Raw genomic sequence first — 22,035 nt, forward strand, 5'->3', positions numbered from 1 at the left:
ACCTATCTATCGTTTTTTTTTTTTTTTGAGTTCATTCACAAACTTTTCTTCTCGGCATTACATACTCACATATTGTGTGTAATATGTCCGCCTGTGTCAGATTTCATCGGAAAGAATAACTTATATTATTCACTGCAGGTGGTTTCCATCTTCATTGTGGGCATTTGAAGCCCACAAGCATTTATTTCCTGGATGTGGTGAATGCTGTGCTCCCAGCATTCACCGCTCGTTCTCGCACATGCTCAGTGGCATCCTGGGAAGCCTGAGACTAGCTCCCAGGAGTCTGGGAGAGGCTAGAAACACGCCTACTCCCACGGGAGGAGAACCAGGAAGTGCAAAGAAGAATAGAAAAATAAAAGGTAATTACGGCGATTTAAATTTTTTTCAACAGCATGTCAGCATCTAGGCAAGGAAGAGAATACATACAGATATTGTTCAAAATTTGGGTGGAACCCCGCTTTAAGTCTGAGAGTAGTTTTATGGATTGTTTATATAATATTTTTGTTAATTTATGAGTGGTAAGATAGCATGTTTGGTGGACATCAGGCAGTAGTTTTATGGATTGTTTATATAATATTTTTGTTAATTTATGAGTGGTAAGATAGCATGTATGGTGGACATCAGGCAGTTTGTATGCCAAGTAAAAGCGCAATATGGGAAATTGGAATGCCCTATAAAAGCAGAGCTATCAGCCGTCAGTGCTTATCAGATGTGCTACTCTCATCTGATCCGATATATACTGCATACATTTAGCAAGCAGTTTTCAGATTTGTTATTACTACACAATTTAGACAGCCACAAGCATATATATGCTCGCCGAGGGACATGTAATTTGTTCTGTCTGGAGATTTATCAGTCCACCTCCTGATTCTCAACATAAGCTGGGGAGCAGAGATGGTCCTTTAAATTTGTACTGACCTATCCACTGCTGAGGAAGTGAAAAAAGTTTTTGTTTTACACTGCCTACCTGATACCATTTACTGCAATCTGACAAAATACATTGGTGACCAATGAGGGTCAGATTGCAGGAAGTGGCCAGGTCACTGTAGGGCAGACAACATACTATAGATTGGAGTTCCACATAATACTTTGGCAAGCAGGAGCAACAACTTGAAAATGCTTCCTCTACACTAAATATCAGAAGCAAGAGAACAGAGAGCATGCGAGACTCCACAGATTCTGTGGTAGTAGAGGTATTTTGAAAGGCACCCAGTAATGAAAACAAGGTTCCTCCCAGTGCTGAGCCCAAACAGCCAACTCAGTAAAGTCAGAGACAAGTCAAGCACTGAAGCAATGCCACGGCTCTGAGCCTGGAAAGCACTCTACAGCTAACTTTTGCCAATACACTCAGGTCTGGAATAGTCATAAATGAAGAGCCCAGTGCTAGAAAGTCATATTCCAGGCTGACCCCACACATCCAATCCAGCATGTCAATCTGGATAGCTGACATGTAGAAGTGTAGTAAGGAGAACTGAGTCAATAAAAGTGTAAAATAAATAAATAAAATGGGGGGGAAAAAAAGCTACCAAATTTTGGATACTTTTTTAAGCAGAGAGGGAAAAAAAAAGAAAGCTGTCCACCCTCCTGAGACACTAGCAAAAAAACTGGAGGCATGCTAGGTAGAGGAGAGGTTATGCTGGACTGGCCTACAATTTTTGTTTTACAAGAAAAACAGAAATGGAAGGTGCACACACCAAGTGCATTACCAGAGATAATTTAATAAGAAGATTTTTTTTTTTGTATAAAAGTGGATACTCACAAAATGCAACTGACAAAAGGCCATAAAAACACAGTGCATGGACATGCACAGAACATGGGGTACAGCTAACGCGTTCGGGGGCCCCTTTTCGGATGTGGTTCCTTTCGAATTACCCAATCTGAGGAAGGCAGCATTCCAACTAGTTTTAGGATACCCTATATATCTTTCACACCACCATTTTATCTGACATCTGTTACTCGACACCTTGGAAGACCTATTAGCGCTGGAAGTGACTGTTTTTTTTTACAATTTTTGTTTCCCCAATGTCTAATCCTCATATAGGCAGCAAAAAAACCCAAGTGTATAAAGTCATCTGTGCTGCATCCTGTGACGTACAATTATACAAAATGTACCTTTTTTCCTTGTTGTAAAATATAACCATTCTCATTTGCACAAAAAAAAAAAAAAGTACAGTAATTTAAGATAGCCCACAGATTCAAGAAAAAAAAATTCTTCACACATACCTTGTTAATGGAGGCTGAAAATTTACAATTCTCGCTAAATGGGATGCAAAGCTATTCTTATCTTTACACAATGAATCTTTCCATTTATTTGTTTTGTCATCTTTCAAGGTGTTTCGTCTGTGAACAATAAAACCACATAAATATCATTACTTATAATGGACAATGCTTAAAGAAAACAGTCATGTAGGAAACCTACAACATGCACACTTTGATCACTTGCCTACTGGGCACTTTTACCCCCTTCCTGCCCAGGCCAATTTAAATAGAGCTTTCTTTTGGTGTCATTTTTACTCACCATTGGGTTTTTTATTTTTTGCTAAATAAACTAAAAAAAGACAGAAAATGTTGAGTAATTTTTTTTTTTTTTTCGCAGTGTGGCACTGATGCGTACAGATGGACGCTGATGCGGCTGCACTGATGGGTACATATGGGCACAGATTGGCAGCACTGGTGGGACTGCACTGATAATCAGTGCCCTGATTATTAGTGTAGATGTCCCTTTTAGAGAAGCCGGTTATTGTCTCTCTTCTCTTCCTCCTCATGCGGTCAGCATGAGGAAAGGAGTGCCAGTAACCGGCATCTGTTTACCTCCATGATCAGCTGTGATCCAGAACTAGACGACCGCGCTGTAGCCGTCATTCAGCTATAGTGCGGTCGGCAAGTCGTTAAAGTAGATCTAAAGCCAAAATGTTTTATTTTGTTTCATTTTTGCAAGTGCAGGGAAAACTCCTGGCAGTTTTTTTTTTGTCATCTGTGTCCTGTGGGAAGATTATCTACTTTCAGTTCTATAGTAACAATAGGAAGTGAGAGAATACTTCTGCAAAGTGAGAAAAATGCCCTCTAACAATTGCTACTAGAATAATTCAAAGGATTTGCAGTTCTTGCCACTATAATGAACGAGACCTTAAAAGCAGTTCTGATAGTACAGGATTAGGGGTCAAGATTAAAAGTAAGTACATACACAGTCACATACATATTTGCATACACACACACAGCCTTTTAAAAAACTGCAGTAATGTACCAGTACTGCACTGCTGGGGGAAGCAGAGATGTCAGGACTCAGGAAGATGCCTCTGTCTTCCGCTGCTCTACATGTCTTGATCCTGAGCGAGCTCCCACTGTGCTAATGTAAAGTTCATCAGAGGAGCGAGAGCTCAGTCTGATCTGAATACCTTTCTTAACCAGGATGCGGTGGCACCCCTGACAACCTCAGGTGGCACCACAGTTGAGAAAGGCTGTTCGACCCCTCACCTCTCCATCTAAAACTATAAAACAATGGTTTTAGGCATGCCTAAAATATTAAGCTTTTAATATAAAATGTAAAAACATGCACTCAATAAAACAACACAGGTCGAATAGTAATAGGCTATGGAATATAGGCCTGTACCATCAGATGATTGGACACTGGCAAAACTTTTGAGGATACTCCCCCTGGGTGCCCTTCTATAACTCTACTCCCTTTATGTGTCCCCATTTTTGCAATGCAGAGTAACATAGGAATAGGGAGGACGGTCTGTGTCCTGTACTGTTCTTTTAAGGTATGGAATTTAAAAGTAAATCAAAAAACTCCTTTTATATCTTAATCATACAGTTCAGGACAAATTCTGATTTATTTATAGACCCTGGGACATCCCCAAGCAATGAAGGAGGAGGGTGGGCAACAACTAGGCAAACAGAAATGTGCCAAAAGACCCAAAGACAACAGGAGTTAACAGATCCAACTTCAGAGTGCTGCTACAAGAACCTTGCAGTCAAAGGCTGTATCTGCAGAAGATTAGAGGTCAACCTGGTAGAATTTTAAAAAGGTAGAACAGAAGACAAGGTGGTGACTATACAAAGCCGTGCTACAGAGGCTTGGTGTTTAAATGACCAGGAAAGTCCCATCTACCAGAACATGTAGGAGTGGAGGAGCTTTTCCTTCTAGAGTGTAAGCTCTTGAGATGAGTTGTCTTATCCATCTAGTGATGGTCAATTTTGAAGCAAAATGTTCCTGATGAGGTCCTGAGGGTAGAACAAATAGTGAGTTCATCTTTCTGATAAAAGCCATAACTTTGACATGACTCTGACTATATCGAGGCAGTGAAGAGCAGTTTCTTTTGGGTTCCTTCAGACTAGAGCACAAAGATGGAAGTACAATGTCTTTTCTGAGGTGGAAGCCTGATACTACCTCAGGGAGGGAAGATGGCCTTAGGCTATCTTGTCATTCTTAGTGAAGAATTAGAAATGGCTCCTTACAAGAGAGGGCCTCTAGCTCAGAGACATGTCTAGCAGACGCGATAGCAACCAAGAAGGCTACTTTGCAGGATAAATTATCTAAGGGGATAACACTGATGGGTTCAAGTGTGGTTTCTGAGGGTAGAGAGAACAAGATTAACACAGGGTACCATAAGAGGGACCCTATATGAAATACACCTAGGATAAAGGGTTTGACAAGTGAGCGTGGTTTTTGGAAAAGAATGGACAAGACTGAAACCTGTTAAGCACCAAGTTCTGGTCAAACCCTGATTGCAGAAGGGCCAGAATGTGAGGCAAGGAGTATACTCTGTGATTAAAGTGCCACCAGGCAAAGGAAGATTTCTAGGTATGGTAATTGATCTTTGTGAAGTGTGTTATCTTGCTTTTAACAAAGTTAAAGTCCTTTCAGATATGCCATTAAAGTTAGAAACTGAGACACAGGATGAAGCAGTTCTGGGTCTGATGGCAGTCTTCTTCGAGGTAAGCCGATTGCGCAGTTTCACTCCAGACCTCTGCAATACAACATACTGTCATTGTAGGATAAGACAGTCCAGTCCCTGATAAGTCCGATTTGCTTGGCACTGAGGGCCAGATTGTTCCGGGCTTGGTGGCTCAGAAATCTGAATCTTGAATCAAGAAGTAATCACAAACACACAGTAACTTGAGTTAAGTAACTTTTAAGCGTATATTTCTACTGTTACATACCATAGTTTCTGCTCATTTGCTAGGCATCTTGCTTGATATTTCTGTCAGTCTTGTACTGTATTCCTAATATTGTAATAGTTTTGTATGTACAGCATTTTTTGTTCAGTAAACGCACATTTATACACTGCAGAGGTCTGAGCTTCCTTGCTTATACCGCAAAGTAACCTTGATAGATAGACGCAAACAAAACAGCCTCACAAGGTAGTATAATCCTTGTCATCACCTCTAAGAGGCGACTGTCAGCACTTGCAGCCTTATCCTGCAGCAAAGCCTTTCTGGGATTTGCACAGGGACAAGGTGATGTTGCGGACTAGGACTTACTTCTTTCCTAAGGTAGTGTCTGCCTTTTACCTCAACCATGACCAAAGTCATCCCTCTGACTCCAAATTCACCAAAAAGAAACTTCCATCCCTTATCTGGATGTTTTGTTCGAGCTCAGCCATTGCTTCTTTAAGGACTGATTCTTTTTTTGTCATTCAGGACAGTCCCCATCTATAGGTGCCTCAAACAGACCATAATCTGAGCTTCATGGTCCAAGGATCGAAGTCAAACCTCTCCTATGAAGAAGCCCTCAACTAGATCTTTGAGTGCTTCTTGGGGCTTTTCAACATTATGCAATGGTTTACCAGATATGCAAGGCTGCCCCTGGTCCTCTGTTCACATTTATGTATTTGTTCCAACCCGGGTAACCACATCGCATACGGCACCTCACTCATCCCAAAGAGTCAAATATATTGGAAGAAGGTTGGGGTGGGATTATAACGGTGCCAACAGATAATACACATTCTTTAAGTTCTACCTAGTGGATGTTGAGGCCTCCTCTGATGTCAGCTTCAGGCTCAAGGACCTTCAGTTGGCAATTTGAGCAGAAGGTGGTTTCAAGTTTTCTGTTGTTTGCGGTAATGCCCAATCCTCAATCTGACTACTTTTGGACATCCCAAAGGTCAATGTAAGCCCCTCAATGTACCCCATAAAATCCTTTACATGGAGTTCATTGAGAAACACAATTCTTTCTTGTCCACAGTTTTTTGGTTATCCAGTGCCTTTCCTCCTGTAGGTGGCAGTACAACTCACAGATGAATTATTTTTCTTGTCCTTCGATCGACTCAAGAAAAGGATTGCATGGCGAGAATAAATATCTTATTTCTTAGACCTGACAGCATGTCCTACAGATGAAAACAAAAGACCTTCACGTGACTAAGTATAACCAAAGCCAAAACCATTTTATTTTAAGTTTTGGATAGGGTGGAGAATTATAAAACACCTCCCAGGTTTTTTTGTTACCTATACCACTGTTAGCGGGATGCACTCTGTTTGTCATATTTACCAATATCATCGAAAAGGAAAGTAAAAGGAAATCCCAAATTTTGGCTAGTAGAGGGGAGATTGTCCAATAGAGACACTGGTTCTGCTGACCCTGGGGACAACCAGTGATTCCCTCACTTTGGAGGGATTTCCTTTCGCTAATTTCCCTAATGGGACACAGTTTAAAAAAAAAAAAAAAACCTGACAGGGGCTATAATTCCCTTACTTTACCAAAATGAAAACGTTTTGTCTTCAGTTCTACTTTAACCACTTGCCGCAAAATCACGTACCTGTACATCATTCTGCTTCAAGTGGTTGTACCAGGGTGATGCCTGCAGCTGTAAGATTTCCAAACTCTATAGTAAATGTTTCTAGAAACTGGTTTTCTGGCATTTATCATAGTAGCTATCACCATACCAGAGACCCCCCGATCCTTCAGAATCCAGGCCTTAATAGCCAAACCGTCAAATTTAGAGACTGTAAAGCAGGATGGAAAACTGGACCTTGAGATAGTAGGTCCGGACGGAGTGGAAGGGACCATGGCTTCCTTACTGCCAACTTCACAATTACTGCGTACCAAGACCTCCTGGGCCAAGCTGGGGCTACCAGAATAACTGGTTTCCCCTCTTCCTAGATTCTGCATAGAAGCCGCGGAAGAAGTTGAACTGGAGGGAACGCATAAATCAGGGAAAACTGATCCCACTGAGTCACCAAAGCATCTGCCCCTTCTGGGAGCGGATCCCTGGTTCTGGACACAAATCTGTCCAGCTTGTTGTTGACAAATCAAATCATCTTGGGATGACCACTCCCCTGGAACCAGCTGCTGGCCACTTAGAAAATCTGCCTGCCAAATTCTCCACCCCCGGAATAAATACTGCTGACAGACATGGCACAGATTTCTGTTAGAAGATAGCCCACCTCCTTCTGGGCTGACTGACTCTTGGTGCCCCCTTGGTGGTTTATATAAGCCACTGCTGTGGCATTGTTGGGTGAATCCTGACTGGGCAGCCCTGTAATCTGGTGGTCCAAAACACTAGGGCCAGGCGAGCTGCCCAGATCTCTAAGATATTGATGGGCAAGGTCCTTTCTATTCCAGACCACTTCCCCTGGAACGTGGCTTCCTCCAGAACGACCCCCAGCCCGAAAGACTGGTGTCCGTGGTCACCACCTTCCAGACTGACAGAAAGGACTTCCTTTTCTCCAGATTCCAGACTACTAACCACCAACTGAGACTTTGATGCACAGCTGGGGAGAGAAACATGTGACAATCCAGAGCCTGGACACATTTGTTCCAAGAGGACAGAATACTGTTCTGCAATGGTCTGGAATGGAATTACGCCTAGGGAATTGCTTCAAACTAACCCACCATTTTTCCCAGTAACCTCATGCAAAGGAGTAAAGAGGGGCATCTTTTCCTTCTCACAATCCGGACGAGATCCTTCACAGCACTGATCTTTATCTGGGGCAAAAATACGTTCTCCTGGACTGTGTCTACAATCAGACCCAAGTATTTCAGACTTTGAACCGGTTGTAAGGCTGATTTCTCTAGGTTTAGAAACCAACCCAGGTGTTCCAAAAAGTGAACTGCCCTGGCCACATTCTGGCCCAGGCCTGAACTCGATTGATCTATGAGTAATAGATTGTCCAGGTATCCTTTTATTGTTATACCTTGAGAGCTCTTTAGCCTTGCCAACACTGGAGCCAGAATTTTTGGGAATACAACAGGAGCTGTGGCTAACCCGAAAAGACTATCTTCCACTGCGAATCGCAGAAACCTCTGATGGGGCTAAAAAACTGGCACGTGCAGGTATGCATCTTTGATGTCTATTAATGCCAAAAATCACCCTCCCCTCAGAGAAGCAATGACTGAATGAATTGACTCCATGCACAAGGAGCGAATGTTTAGAAACTGATTCAGAGCCTTGAGATCTAGAATGGGTCTCAGATCTCCGTTCGGTTTTGGAACTGTGAAAAGATTTGAATAGAAACCCTTAAACCTCTCATTGGCCTGAACTTCTATAATTACCCCTTGTGACCTGTGGTCCAGTGCCTGGAAGAAAGACCTTTCCTTTAACAGATCTATGGGTACACTGGATTTTAGAAAACGAGGGGGGGGGGGGTGCCCCTTAAAGTGGATGTAAACCCTCACATATACCCAGTGAAATGAACAGCCTCAGATAATACACAGGAATGAAACAAATCTCCCTACTTAAAGAGGAGTTCCACCCAGGGGGGCCGTCAAAAAAAAAAAAAAATTAAAAGTCAGCAGCTACAAATACTGCAGCTGCTGACTTTTAATTGGATACTTACCTGTCCCTGGGTCCAGCGATGCGGGGGATCGAAGCCCCGCTCGTCCCCCCCCTCCGCTTGTCGGCGCCGGCATTTCAACTGTGGGCGCCGGGCTGTGGCTTCACAGCCTGGCACCCACTGCGCATGCGCGAGCGGCGCCGCGCGCCGTGATTGGCCGCTCAATCACCTGGGACCTGTAATGGGTCCCAGATGATTGACAGGAGGGAGGGAGCAGAGCGGAGCCCTTCCTGTGTCTGGGGGGAAGTGATGTCACCAGCCCAGGCAAAGGAACAGGCAGACTACGAGGGACCACCTAGCAACAGGCATTTAGAGGTAAGTGAAAAAAAAAAAATATCCAAATGTTTTTTTGTTTTTTTTTTTAGAATTTTTACAGGTATTTTTGTTTTTTGGGTGGAACCCCACTTTAAGTTTTACATGTCTATCTGTGGTCTTCAGCTTGCCATGTTCTTTAGAAAGCACACACCGTGTTACAATTTTCACTTCCTGTTCCAGCAGTGGGAGGGCAGTCTAGGCATACACTGACAGCTGATTGGAGGAAAGAGGAAAGGCACATCCCCCCTCCACATAGGCAGAGGAACGAAGATAATTGCAGAGCTGTACCGTAAGTAGATCATCTCTCTGCTAATCTATTTATAGCACCCACCCAACACAAATTTTCAGCTGCTTTTATCTCCTGTGTTGGAGAACTTGTCAGAAGTTATCATGTTAATAACACATGCAGCAGAAAGACACGGGACTCAGGGCTTTGGAGATAGAGAAGTCCTCGTCTTCTCAGGTCCCTCTTTCCTGCTCCTGGCCTCTCCCTCCTATCGAGTGCCCCACAGTCAGCAGCTTCCTATAGGGGCACTGGGGCCGAGTCACAGCTCTGTGTGTTCATTCAGACACAGAGCCCTGACCTGGCCCTGCCCCCTCTCTCCTCTGATTGGCTGACTGACTGATTCTCAGCCGCGGAGCCAATGGCGCCGCTGCTGTGTCTCAGCCAATCAGGAGGAGTATTAAGGACGGCTTAGACATTCGTGGAAATCGCTGGAAATAGATGGGGCTCAGGTAAGTAATTAGGGGGTGCTGAATGGCTGCTACATACAAACGTTTTTTTATCTTAATGCATAGAATGTATTTAGATTTCTGCCTTTACAACCATTTAATTGGTTAACGCAGCAAGGGTGAACGCATGCAAAAAGTTCATTATAATAAAATAAACCTCACTAAATTTAAACTTATACAACTCCCTTGATACACATGACATAGGTCAATGCCACTTGGTTGGGAAATGTATTTTGGTAAGCAGTTTACAGTAAGGTCAACCAGAGAACATACAGCGCCTTGCAAAAGCATTCACTCCCTTTGGCTTTTTACCCATTTTGTTACATTACAGCTATTAGTTCAATGTTTTTTTAATTTAAATTATATGTTATGGATCAGAACACAATAGTCTAAGTTGGTGAAGTAAATTTAGAAAAATATATACAGAAAACTATTTTTCAGAAATAAAAACTGACAATTGGCATGTGCGTATGTATTCACCCCGTTTGTTATGAAGCCCATAAAAAGCTCAACCAATTACCTTCAGACCTTCACATAATTAGTGAAATGATGTCCATCTGTTTGAAATCTAAGTGTCACATGATCTGTCATTACATATACACACCTTTTTGAAAGGCCCCAGAAGCTGCAATACCTCAGCAAGAGGCAACATTAACCAAACACTGCCACAAAGACCAAGGAACTCTCCAAACAAGTAAAGGACAATGTTGTTGAGAAGTATAAGTCAGGGTTCCTAGGAGCACCATCAAATCTATCATAACCAAATGGAAAGAACATGGCACAACAGCAAACCTGCCAAGAGACGGCCGCACACCAAAACTCACGGACTGGGCAAGGAGGGCATTAATCAGAGAGGCAGCACAAAGACCTAAGTGTCCTAAGACCTAAATGGCACATTTTGAGTTTGCGAAAAGGCATATGGGAGACTCCCAAAATGTATGAAGGAAGGTGCTCTGGTCTGATAAGACTAAAATTGAACTTTTTGGCCAAGAAAACGCTATGTCTGCCGCTAACCCAACACATCACATTACCCAAAGAACACCATCCCCACAGTGAAACATGATGGTGGCAGCATCATGCTGTAGGGATGTTTTTCAGCAGTCGGAACTGGGAAACTGGTCAGGGTTGAGGGAAAGAAGGATGGTGCTGAATACAGGGATATTTTTGAGCAAAACATGTACCACTCCACTCTGTGTGCGATTTGAGGCTAGGACAGAGGTTCACCTTCCAGCAGGACCCCAAACACAGTGCTAAAGCAACACTTGAGTGGTTTAAGGGGAAACATGTAAATGTGTTGGAATTGCTTAGACAAAGCCCAGACCTCAATCCAATAGAAAATCTGTTGTCAGACTTAAAGATTGCTGTTCACAAGCACAAACCATCCAACTTGAAGGAGCTTGAGCAGTTTTGCAAGGAGGAATGGGCCAAAAATCCCAGTGCTAAGATGTGGCGAGCTCATAGAGACTTATCCAAAGCGACTTGGAGCTGTGATAGCTGCAAAAGGTAGCTCTACAAAGTATTGACTTTTGGGGGGGGGTTATGCACATTGACTTTTTCTGCTATTCTGTCCTATTTGTTGTTTGCTTCACAATAATAAAAAAAAAAAATCTTCAAAGTTGTGGGCATGTTCTGTAAATTAAATGATGCAAATCCTCAAACAATTTGTGTTAATTCCAGGTTGTGAGGCAACAAAACATGAAAAATGCCAGGGGTGGGGGGGTGAATACTTTTGCAAGGCACTGTATGAAAGAAACTGAAAAACAAAAACACCCAAATATGAAACATCTTTCAAACCTACAAGGCTATATAAGGCCCATTTCACACTAACGGAGTCCACCAGAGAATCTGCCCGCTCCGCAGGGGATCCCACCACTGATTTCCAATGAGCAGGCCAATGACAGGTCCATATCCGCTCTGCTGATTCAGAGCGGACACAGACACAGCTCGCTGTCCTCTATGGACTGATAGAAACAGAGCAGTTGTCCGTTTCCATCTGACGATCACCCGTTCCGCCGGATGGATGGAGAATGGATCCCCATTCATCTGTGTTTAGTGGACAGGATCAGATGTCGGCGGGTGCAGGCGGATACATGTCCACTGACATCTGCCTCTCCACAGAGAACAATGGATGGTCTGATCGGTCTGCCAGTGTGAAAGGGGCCTAAAGAAAGTAAAAAGATACAGCTGAATTTTGTAGAGAATATTTGGGAAATAATCTAAACTACATACATTGTTTACTTTAATTAAGCCTTTAAAAACAAAAAACAAAACACAACTTACACTGTTTGGGACTGCACAATTGATTGCTTAGAGACTGTCTCGGTAGGTTCAATCTCCACCTCCATCTGGTGTGAAACTAGCAGATATGCACACAAAAGAAAGACATTAATCACTTAAAGTATTTTATTAATAAATCTTAAAGTGGTTCTAAAGGCAGAAGGTTCTTTTTAGCTTCATGCATTATATGCATGAAGCTAAAAGACCTGAGTTCAGTGCACTGCAGTCCCCCCCCCCCCCCCCCCAATCCTTACCTGAGCTCCCTCCGATCCCGCAATTTTCACAATAGCCTCGGTCATCCTAGGACTCTCCCTCCTCATTTGCTCAGTGTCTTATGGACGCATAGAGCAGCGGCTCGGGAGCGAGCACACAACAGTGCCCCCAGGGGAAGCAGCTTTCTCTGGGGGGAAGCAGCTATCTCTGGGGGGCACTACTCAGAAGGGAGGAGCATGGAGCGCCGGCAGGGGACCCGAAAAGAAGAGGATGGGAGCTGCTCTGTGCAAAACCACGGCACAGAGCAGGTAAGTAGAACAGTTTTTTTTTTTTCGTTTTAAACAAAGCTTTAATACCACTTTCATTTCCTTCATTGGCAAAAAAAAAAAAAAAGTTCATCCAGCAATTATTCCACTGCAATTTAAACTGAGTTGGGTTTGGGCGTCTTTTCCAAATGATAAAATGATGGGTTTAGCATTTCCAGTACCCAGCTTTACACTGGGAGGAGAGTTTGGGAACTTGGGGTATTTAAACCTTTGGTAAGGTGGCGCTGCTGGCTTCCTGAGGACACACGATGTGCAAAATGCTTTGAGGCGAAGCAGAGTGATTCTGATTTTCGTGACCATTGAAGGAAACCTATTACGTGATATAGACCTCTTTGGGGTCTTGCCGCTCTGGTGGGTGTATTTGTATGGTGGTGGGGAGAGCACATCTCGATCTTGGAGTGTTTAACTGATGACTAAAGAGCACAGTTATAGTTATAACACTATTCTTTTGTGGATACTTATATGGACTGACACTCCTAGATAACACTGGACTAATTAATGTGTTTATGTATACTGTATTTAGCGTGGATCATTTGATACATATATTTTAAGTGAGAAGTCTGAAAACTTGCTATGTGGATAACAATTTACATGCTAGATATGGACAAGGTATTTTAACACATCGTCTGTTACTGCTAGCTGATTTCATTCTTGGTTTCCAGTCTTTCCTTAAATTGAAGCTGTTCAAGGACAGCACTCCAATGCACTTGTGTGTGTTGCTTTAAATCATGAGTTACATATTAAAGTGGTTGTTAAGCCACGTAATAACCTTGCAATAATCCTCTCTGCTATGTTAATGTCCCCAGTGCATTTGTTTTTTTTTTTAAATGGCACTGTGTGCCTCATTTCAGAGCGCCCATCGGCGCTCACGTGACCGGTCGCCTCTCTCCTCTCTCGAACTGACACCAAAGCGGATGGGGCTGAGAAACTCCCGCTGACGTCAGCCAGGAGGAGGAGACAGGCAGCCGGTCACGTAAGCACCGATCGGCGTTCTGAAATGAGGTACACAGCTGCATTTAAAAAAACAAATGCACTAGGAAAATTATTTAACATAGCAGAGGGGATTGTTGCAAGGTTATTGTGTTATGATAGCACCAGTGGACTGAGCTGAGAGGCAGGGAGGGGTGGGGGGAGAGCAGAGAGGAGAGCTGCGGATGACGGAGGCACGTAAACTGACCACGGTGTCAGGGCTCAGCAGCCATGATAAACTGGTCAGATTACAGGGGAAGAGGGCATAGCCAGGCAGGATCAGCCAGGTTTTTTTTAGGTGATGCAGGGGCCAAATTTCACAGCACAAGCACTGTGCTGTATAACATGCTTAAGAGAACAGGATCAACTTTTTTTTTTCTTTTTTTTTTAAGGGTAACAAACACTATAAGCTAAAGAAAAAACAATCTTACTGCTGCCACAAAAACCCAGTCAAAATGGACTTGCGTGGTTTTGTCACCTATCGATGAAAAGACAGGGATCATCTTCATCAAGATACATAGTTTGCTGTGAAAGTGTCAATTTTCACAGCATTTCTGTTGCTAGACTGCCGTAGAACTGACATAAAGCTGGACTTACAAAAATTTGTTGCAATATTTTATAATCCACAAATAAAAATGCAGAACCACAGTTGGCATCTAACGATCAGATCTGTGAGAAAATTACTAAATATATTTTAAAGCTACAGAATTTACTATTGCAAAGTATGCCAGTTAAACCTCTTTCCCACAGGCAGCCAGGGGGCAGTAAAAACAGATGGCTTAACCTCGGTCCCCGCACCCAAATCTAAAATACAGGCAGAAAAGGCTATTCACTTGCAGCAAATGCAAAGCTCTGCAAAAATATAACACTGCAAACCTGATCATTCAAATCACAGAGCATCAGCCCCATTCATTTTAGATTGTCACTCGTCTCAAAAAAAACAAAAAAAAAAAAAAACAAACACCTGACAACGACACCACCAAGGATTGCTTGGTGGTGTCGTATAAAAATCCTATTTTCTTATCGTACATCACGAGACACAGAGCCATAGTAGTTACTATGTGGGATATCCCATAGCAATGCCAACTGAAGGGAGGGAGACACAACAAAAGTAGGGCACCAAGAGACTAGAGGACTTAATACAGCTACTTGCAGTACACTGCGCCCAAAGGCGATATCCTCATGACCTTTTACATCTACTTGATAGAATCTGGTAAATGTATAGACTGAAGACCAAGTTTCAGCCTTGCAGATTTGAGCCATGGAGGCTTGGTGATGCACTGCCCAGGAAGTACTAACAGCCCTGGTGGAGTGTGCTTTAATATGAAAAGATAGAACTTTCCTTTTTAAACCATAAGCTTGAACAATCACTTGACAAATCCATTTGGGAATAGAAGATTCCGATGCTGCCTTTCCTCTCCTAGGACCTTCCGGCAACACAAACAAAACATCCATTTTACGAATCTGAGCAGTCGCCTTCAAGTAGACTTTGACTACTCTCACCACATCAAGAGAATGTAGTGACCTTTCTTCTGCAGAAAAGGGTTCTGGGAAAAATGAAGGTAGAACAATATCCTGGTTTAAATGAAAACATGACACTACCTTCGCTAGAAAATTAGGATGAGGACGTAATACAACCTTATCCTTGTGAATAATCAAATATGGCTCTTTACAAGAAAGAGCAGCCAACTCTGATACCCTTCTTGCAGAAGATATGGCAAGCAGAAAAACAAAATTCCTTGTCAAAAGGACCAAGGGAATATGTCAGATTGGCTCAAAAGGCTGTTTCTGTAATGCCGACAGGACTAAATTCAAGTCCCAAGGGTTCAGGGGTGACCTAACCGGAGGATTAAGTCGCGTTACCCTCTGAATAAAGTTACGAACCAGAGAGTGTGAAGCAAGTGGTCGTTGAAATAATACAGATAAGGCCGAAACCTGGCTTTGATAGTACTCAAGGCCAGTTTCATTTCAAATCCCATCTGTAGAAAGACAAGGATCCTATGACATATTTCCTGGGGTGCAAACCCCCGGATTCACACCAGGAGACACATGCCTTCCAGACTCTATAATATATAACTCTGGAGGCCGGCTTCCTTGCATTAACCAGAGTAGACACTACTGAACCTGATAGCCCACGCTTCTTCAGAATGTGGGTCTCAAATAGCCAAACCAATAAATTTAGCGTTTGTAAGGTAGGATGGAATACCGGACCTTGTGAGAGAAGGTCTGGCCATGGCGGTAGGGTCCATGAGACTCTTACCGCCATCTTTACGATCTCTGCATACCAAGATCTCCTGGGCCACAAGAATCACTGCCTTCCCTTCCTGCTTGATCCTGCGAAGAAGTCGCGGAAGCAGCAGAACAGGGGGGAATGCATAAATCAGCAAAACGGATTCCACGGAAAACCAAGGCATCTGTGCCACATGCCAGCGGACCCTTTGTCCTTGACACAAAGTTGTCGATCTTTTTGTTGAACCCGGATGCAAACAGATCCACGTCCGGAGTTCCCCATCTTTGACATATTGACAGAAAGATGTCGGGGTGAAGAGACCATTCTCCCAGGAACAACTGTTGGGGACTCAAGTAGTCCGCCTGCCAATTCTCTATTCCTGGAATGAAGACTGCCGCTAGGCAAGGTATGTTGTTTTCTGCCCAAGTTAGGATACGATTCACCTCTCTTTGGCCCGCACGGCTGCTCGTGCCCCCTTGGTAAAATGATATAGGCCACTGCTGTGGCATTGTTGGATTGGATCCTGACAGGACAATTCCGTAATCTGAGCGTCCAGGCCTTCAGGGCCAGGCGTGCTGCCCGAATCTCTAGAATATTGATGGGCAAGGTCATTTCTGATTTGGACCATTTTCCTTGGACAGACGCTTCTTCCAGTACTGCTCCCCAGCCCAGAAGGCTGGCATCTGTTGTTACCACCTTCCAGGTAACTGGTAGGAAGGATTTTCCTTTTTGGAGATTCTTGGCCATCAACCACCAACTGAGGCTTTGACGCACCTTTGGGGATAAACACATTGAGAAGTCTAGAGCTTGGATCCTCTTGTTCCAAGTCGATAGGACACTGTTTTGCAGTAGTCTTGAATGAAATTGAGCATAAGTAATGGCCTCAAATGAAGCCACCATGTTTCCCAACAATCTCATGCAAAGTCGAATAGAAGGATTCTTCTTTGCTTTGACCACCTGAATCAGTTCCCTTATGGAACTGTTCTTTGCCTGGGGCAAAAACACCCCCTTCTGAGCTGTATCTATGATCAGACCCAAGTATTCCAATCTCCTTGATGGTTTTAAGGAAGATTTCTCTAGGTTGAGAATCCAACCTAGGTATTTCAAGTAGCTGTCTGTGGTGATCAAACTTTGGTCTAAGCGGGCTACCGACTGATCTATCAAGAGTAGATCGTCTGAGTAAGCGTTATACCCTGAGCCCTTAATCTGGCTAAAGGGGGAGCCAAGACCTTTGTAAACACTCTAGGTGCAGTAGCTAGACCGAAAGGCAGAGCTACAAACTGAAAATTAAGATTTTCTATCTCGAAGCATAGATATTTCTGGTGAGCGGGAAAAATAGGTACATGGAGGTAAGCATCCTTGATGTCGATTGACACTAGCAGTTCTCCACCTTGTAGAATGGAGACCACTGATCGGATTGACTCAATTTTGAAAAGGGCGGATATTCAAAAACCGTGAAAAGGTTTGAATAAAACCCTAACCCCCGCTCTTCCATAGGGACCACCGATATCACCTTTTGAGGCAAGAGATGTTCCAAAGCTTGAATGAGACTTCTTTTTCTTTGGATCGCTGGGAATGTTTGATCTGAGAAAACGAGGAGACAGGAACTCTCAAAACTCTGGTTAGTATCCTAGAGATATTGAGGAAGCCACCCATTTGTCTTGACACTCTTCCTGCCAGACCATTGAGAACTGCAGAAGTCTTCCCCCCACTCGAGCGAGCGGGGGCGCCCCTTCATAAGGAGCTCTTAGTATTTTGTTTTATGAGTTTCCTTCCCCAGGGCCTCTTTTGTCCCTGGGGTTGACCCCGAAGTTCACCTCCTTAACTTGACGGTGGAGGCCGTCGTGACTGCCTGGAGGCTAATGCGCCTAGTACTGGAGAAAAAGCTTGTTTAAAAGAAAAACTCTTAATCCTCTTCTTAACTGGCAGGAGGGAACTTTTCCCATTAGAAATTCTTTGGGTGTATTTATCCAGATCGTCCCCAAACAGCCGTTCACCGCAAAATGGAAAACTAGCCAGGAGTTTTTTTGCATGGCGCTTCGGCTGACCAATTTTTCAACCATAGAACTCTACGCAGGCCTGGAGAATAGAATCTCTCATAGCATCTATTGCAAAACATAACGTCCCTGGTATCCCGGCCAAATCTTGGGCCTGCTGATCAGGAATAATCTTGAGCACCTGTTTAAACTGGTCTCTTAAGGACTGGCATACACCGATTGCTGCCATCGCAAGCTGAGCCACTGAACCTGCCAGAGAAATATTGTTTTTAAACAGGAATTCCAACTTCTTATCCGTTGGATCCTTCAGCATTTGAGCATGGTCTACCGGACAAGTTAAATTTTTATTCACAGAGGATATAGCAGCATCAATTGCTAGCATCCCCCATTTCTTATTAAATTCTTCCTGCATAGGATTAAGTGTTGAAAACCTTTTTGGAGGAAAAAACTGTTTATCTGGAAGATCCCACTCAGAATACATAAGCTTTTTTAGCAATGAATGGATAGGAAAAGCATGCATAGCTTGGGGAGGCTTTAGCGAACCCAAACAAGAAGTGGGCTCATGGACTGACTCAGCTAATGGCAGCATGAATGTGGAGCGGACCAATTCAGAAAGGGATTGTACCATCAATCTTTCAGATTGTGAACCTGATCCTTCCGTATTTGACTCTTCAGAAGAGGAGTCATCAGCCACTTTCTGGTCCCCTGAAAGAAATTCATCATCTCTCGCCCCCTGTTCCTCAGTTTGAGGGTCCTGGGAAATAGAAGGGGACCTATCACACTTAGTCCCAACTCTGGGATGCGATTAAAGCATCAATCTTTTGCTCCAACCCTAAAATGGTTGAGGAAAAAACCTCTTCACTAATATAGACAGGGGCTGCAGTGTTGAAAGCAGTTGCAACACCTAACGGCCCTGATGGCTTACTCTGACCAGCCACCTCAGAATTCTCAGGGGAGGATGCCATCTTTTTTTAGATGGTTCTAGGCTTTTTTTGTGGCTGAAGAAGTCCTTCTTGAGCCCTTTTTTGAGGTGTTTTTACCCCCCTTCCAACCACAGCCCGATGCACAAACGACATCGGCTTGTGTGTAAGGGAGGGATGGCAAGGAGAAGACCTGAAAGCCGTCGCCGTGTAAGGGTGGTGAAAGAAAACGGCATCACCGTTCGTTTTTTAGCTCTCCACTAATGCTCAGCCTCGTGAAGAGGGGGAGAGAGTTCAGCCCAGGTGGGGGGTGCAAACCCACTCCCCCCCCAACTTACCAGAGGTCTGCCCGCTGCTTCCTGACACAGCGTGATCTCTGAGGAAAGCATCAGAAGGTACGTGCTCCATACAGCCCCCAGTGGGGACACTTAGGCATGACAACATTTACTTTTTAAAAGGAGACATTTCATAAGAAAATTTAAAAATTCCTTAGAAAAACTCCACTTACCTTTCCCGCCGCAGGGTTTTCTGTGGTAAAACCAACAGACCCAATCTTCACCCTTCAAGGTGGGTTCCGTTAACAAACCTTCAGGAACCTGGGACCCTCGGGGAACCCACACTCCTGGACCTGTAATAGCACCCTGCCAGTAAAACCTTATGGCTTTAAAATACCAAAGTACTGTATCCCAGGGACCAGCTCTCTAAAAAGATACGCTTTACAGGTAAAACCTTGTTTCTTCGGACATGAGGCCCAGGTACCATTCAATTTGGCCTAAAAGACACTTTGAATGGATCCGGCTGCATAGCTAGTCCTAGAAAGGATTGCTCCAGTGGAGCTCAGCACAGCCCATCTTTACTCGTGACCAACACCTTAGACACTGGCGAAAAAACTGAGGTACTCCCAGTAGTGGGAGGGGTTATATAGGGAGTAGACTTCCTGTCTTAGGGTGTGCCAGTGTCCATCACCTGAAGGTGGCCTATAACCATATAGTAACTACTATGGCTCTGTGTCCCGTGATGTACGATAAGAAAGAGAATAAAATATTTACAAAAAGGTGAGGAGTGTACTCACTTTTGTGAGATATTGTATGTGCATTGCTTATTCCAAATGTTCACAATTAAAAACTATGCAACATCCGATCATTAGTGTGCAGTGTGCTCAGGTGACTAGATGAATGGTGCTTTCAAAAAAAAAAAAGTGGTGTCACCAGCAATGATTATTTGATTTTAACTGGATTAACATATTGTATACAAAATATGAATGGCAAAAACAGAAAATCCACCACTTTGGAATCTCTGACTAAAGAAAAAGAACACTCGCTGTCTACCCACCGCTTTTGATGCCTAACTCGCCCGACAACCCAGGGCCTCATTTCATTGCTTTATACTTCTATACGAAACAATACCGCCATGCAAACACCCTCATAATGTTCCAGGTGGAAACAAGGCCTTGGCTCTGCTCCATCCCGGAGGATTGGAGTAGGATGTGGGAAGTCCTCTTTAAACTGTCTTGCAATGTACTCGCCAAGTCATGTCTCATTGGTATTTCACACTGGCAAGGATCGTTAAATGTCTCTCTACATATCCAGCACACTGTTTCCGAGGTTGCCAGGACTTGGGCGACATGAAGAACATATGGTGGACCTGTCCTAAAGTGCTGAGCTTTAGATATGGGTATACACCATGGTCAATACGGTCCCTTATGTCAACCTGTGGAGGGGATGGATGCGAAGCATCCCTGGGAAGCACTCTTACATGAACCAACTGCAGATGCCACTCGCTGGGAATGCACCCTCATTACACGTATCTTAATGGCGACGAAGCAAACTACCCCACGATCATGGAAAACGCCTATCCTCAGTTCTAAGGAAGTCAAGAGTCGAGTCCATGGAATACTTATTAATGAAAAGCTGATCGTGATGCTTAACCAATTGCCACCAAGCCACCGCAGTTTTACTGCGGCAGAATGGCACGGCGGGGCAAAACTAAATTATGCAATGTCGCTTCGCCCTGGGGCCACTAAGGGCACGCGCCCGCTGCTCGCCACTGGAGCCGATGTGAGTGCCCAGTGGGCACAATGACCGCCGGGCTCCCGCAATCGCTCGTGACACACAGAGAACCGGGATCTGTGTAAACACACAGATCCCGGTTCTCTGAGGGGGGGAAAAGAGACTGATCGTGTTCATACAAAGTATGAACAGCGATCTGTCATCTCCCCTAGACAGTTCCATCCCCCTTCAGTTAGAACACAGAGAGGGAACACAGTTAACCCCTTGATCACCCCCTAGTGTTAACCCCTTCCCTGCCAGTGACATTTTTACAGTAATCAGTACATTTTTATAGCACTGATCGCTGTATAAAATGCCAATGGTCCCAAAAATGTGTCAAAAGTGTCCGATGTTTCCGCCATGTCGCAATCCCGATTAAAAAAAAAAAAAAAAAAAAAAACACAGATCGCCTCCATTACTAGTGAAAAAAGATAATAAAAATGCTATAAATCTATCCCCTATGTTGTAGACGCTATAACTTTTGCGCAATTAATCAATATACGCTTATTGCGATTTTTATTACCAAAAAATATGTAGAATACATATCGGCCTAAACTGAGAAAAAATTAGCTTTTTTTTAAGAAAAAAAAAAAAAGGGGGATATTTACTATAGCAAAAAGTACAAAATATTGTGTTTTTTTCAAAATTGTCGCTCTTTTTTTGTTTATAGTGCAAAAAATAAAAACCGCAGAGATGATTAAATACCACCAAAAGAAAGCTCTATTTGTGGGGAAAAAACGCCAATTTTGTTTGGGTGAAGCGCCGCACGACCGCGCACTTGTCCGTTAAAGCGACGCAGTGCCGAATCGCAAAAAATGGCCTGGTCATTCAGCAGCCAAATCTTCCGGGGCTTACCAACGCGCATGACAAATTCCTACTGGTTTGGCAACCCTGGCTAGACCACACCCCCCCATCTCAAATTACCTCCCATGTCTGTAGCCACATTTTCCTAGGCGGATACAAGCCCAGGGTGTCCCTACTCCTCCCCCTTTTTACCCCCTCCCTTCTCTCGTTTCTCCCCACCCCCTTTTTTCTGTCTTTTTTTTTTACCCCCTCCTTGTTCTTTCTCCTCTGTTCTCTTCATGATCCTCCCACGTCTTGAACACACCTTCCTCCTTACTTCTATCCATGGTAGCATCTCAGAAGATTGAAGCTATCCTATATCTCTAGACCTGGAAAGCTGCCTGCAACTAACACAGTATAGAAAAATCAGAAGGGCACCACAAGCAGAAC

General features: G+C 43.7%; 1 protein-coding gene across 3 annotated transcripts in view; it reads right to left on the bottom strand.

Moving 5' to 3' along the window:
* The window catches only part of CENPC (centromere protein C), a 299,799-nt gene that overhangs the window by 112,842 nt on the left and 164,922 nt on the right, over positions 1–22,035 (bottom strand). For all 3 annotated transcript variants that reach the window (XM_073597780.1, XM_073597787.1, XM_073597774.1), the window contains exons 19-20: positions 12,103–12,178; positions 2,224–2,340 (exon numbers count right to left, since the gene is read on the bottom strand). In XM_073597780.1, coding sequence (XP_073453881.1) covers positions 2,224–2,340; positions 12,103–12,178 — 193 coding nt within the window. The remainder of the gene's footprint in view (positions 1–2,223; positions 2,341–12,102; positions 12,179–22,035) is intronic.

The sequence above is a fragment of the Aquarana catesbeiana genome, linkage group LG01, assembly GCF_042186555.1.
Source record: "Aquarana catesbeiana isolate 2022-GZ linkage group LG01, ASM4218655v1, whole genome shotgun sequence".
In the NCBI taxonomy this organism is placed as follows: Eukaryota; Metazoa; Chordata; class Amphibia; order Anura; family Ranidae; genus Aquarana; species Aquarana catesbeiana.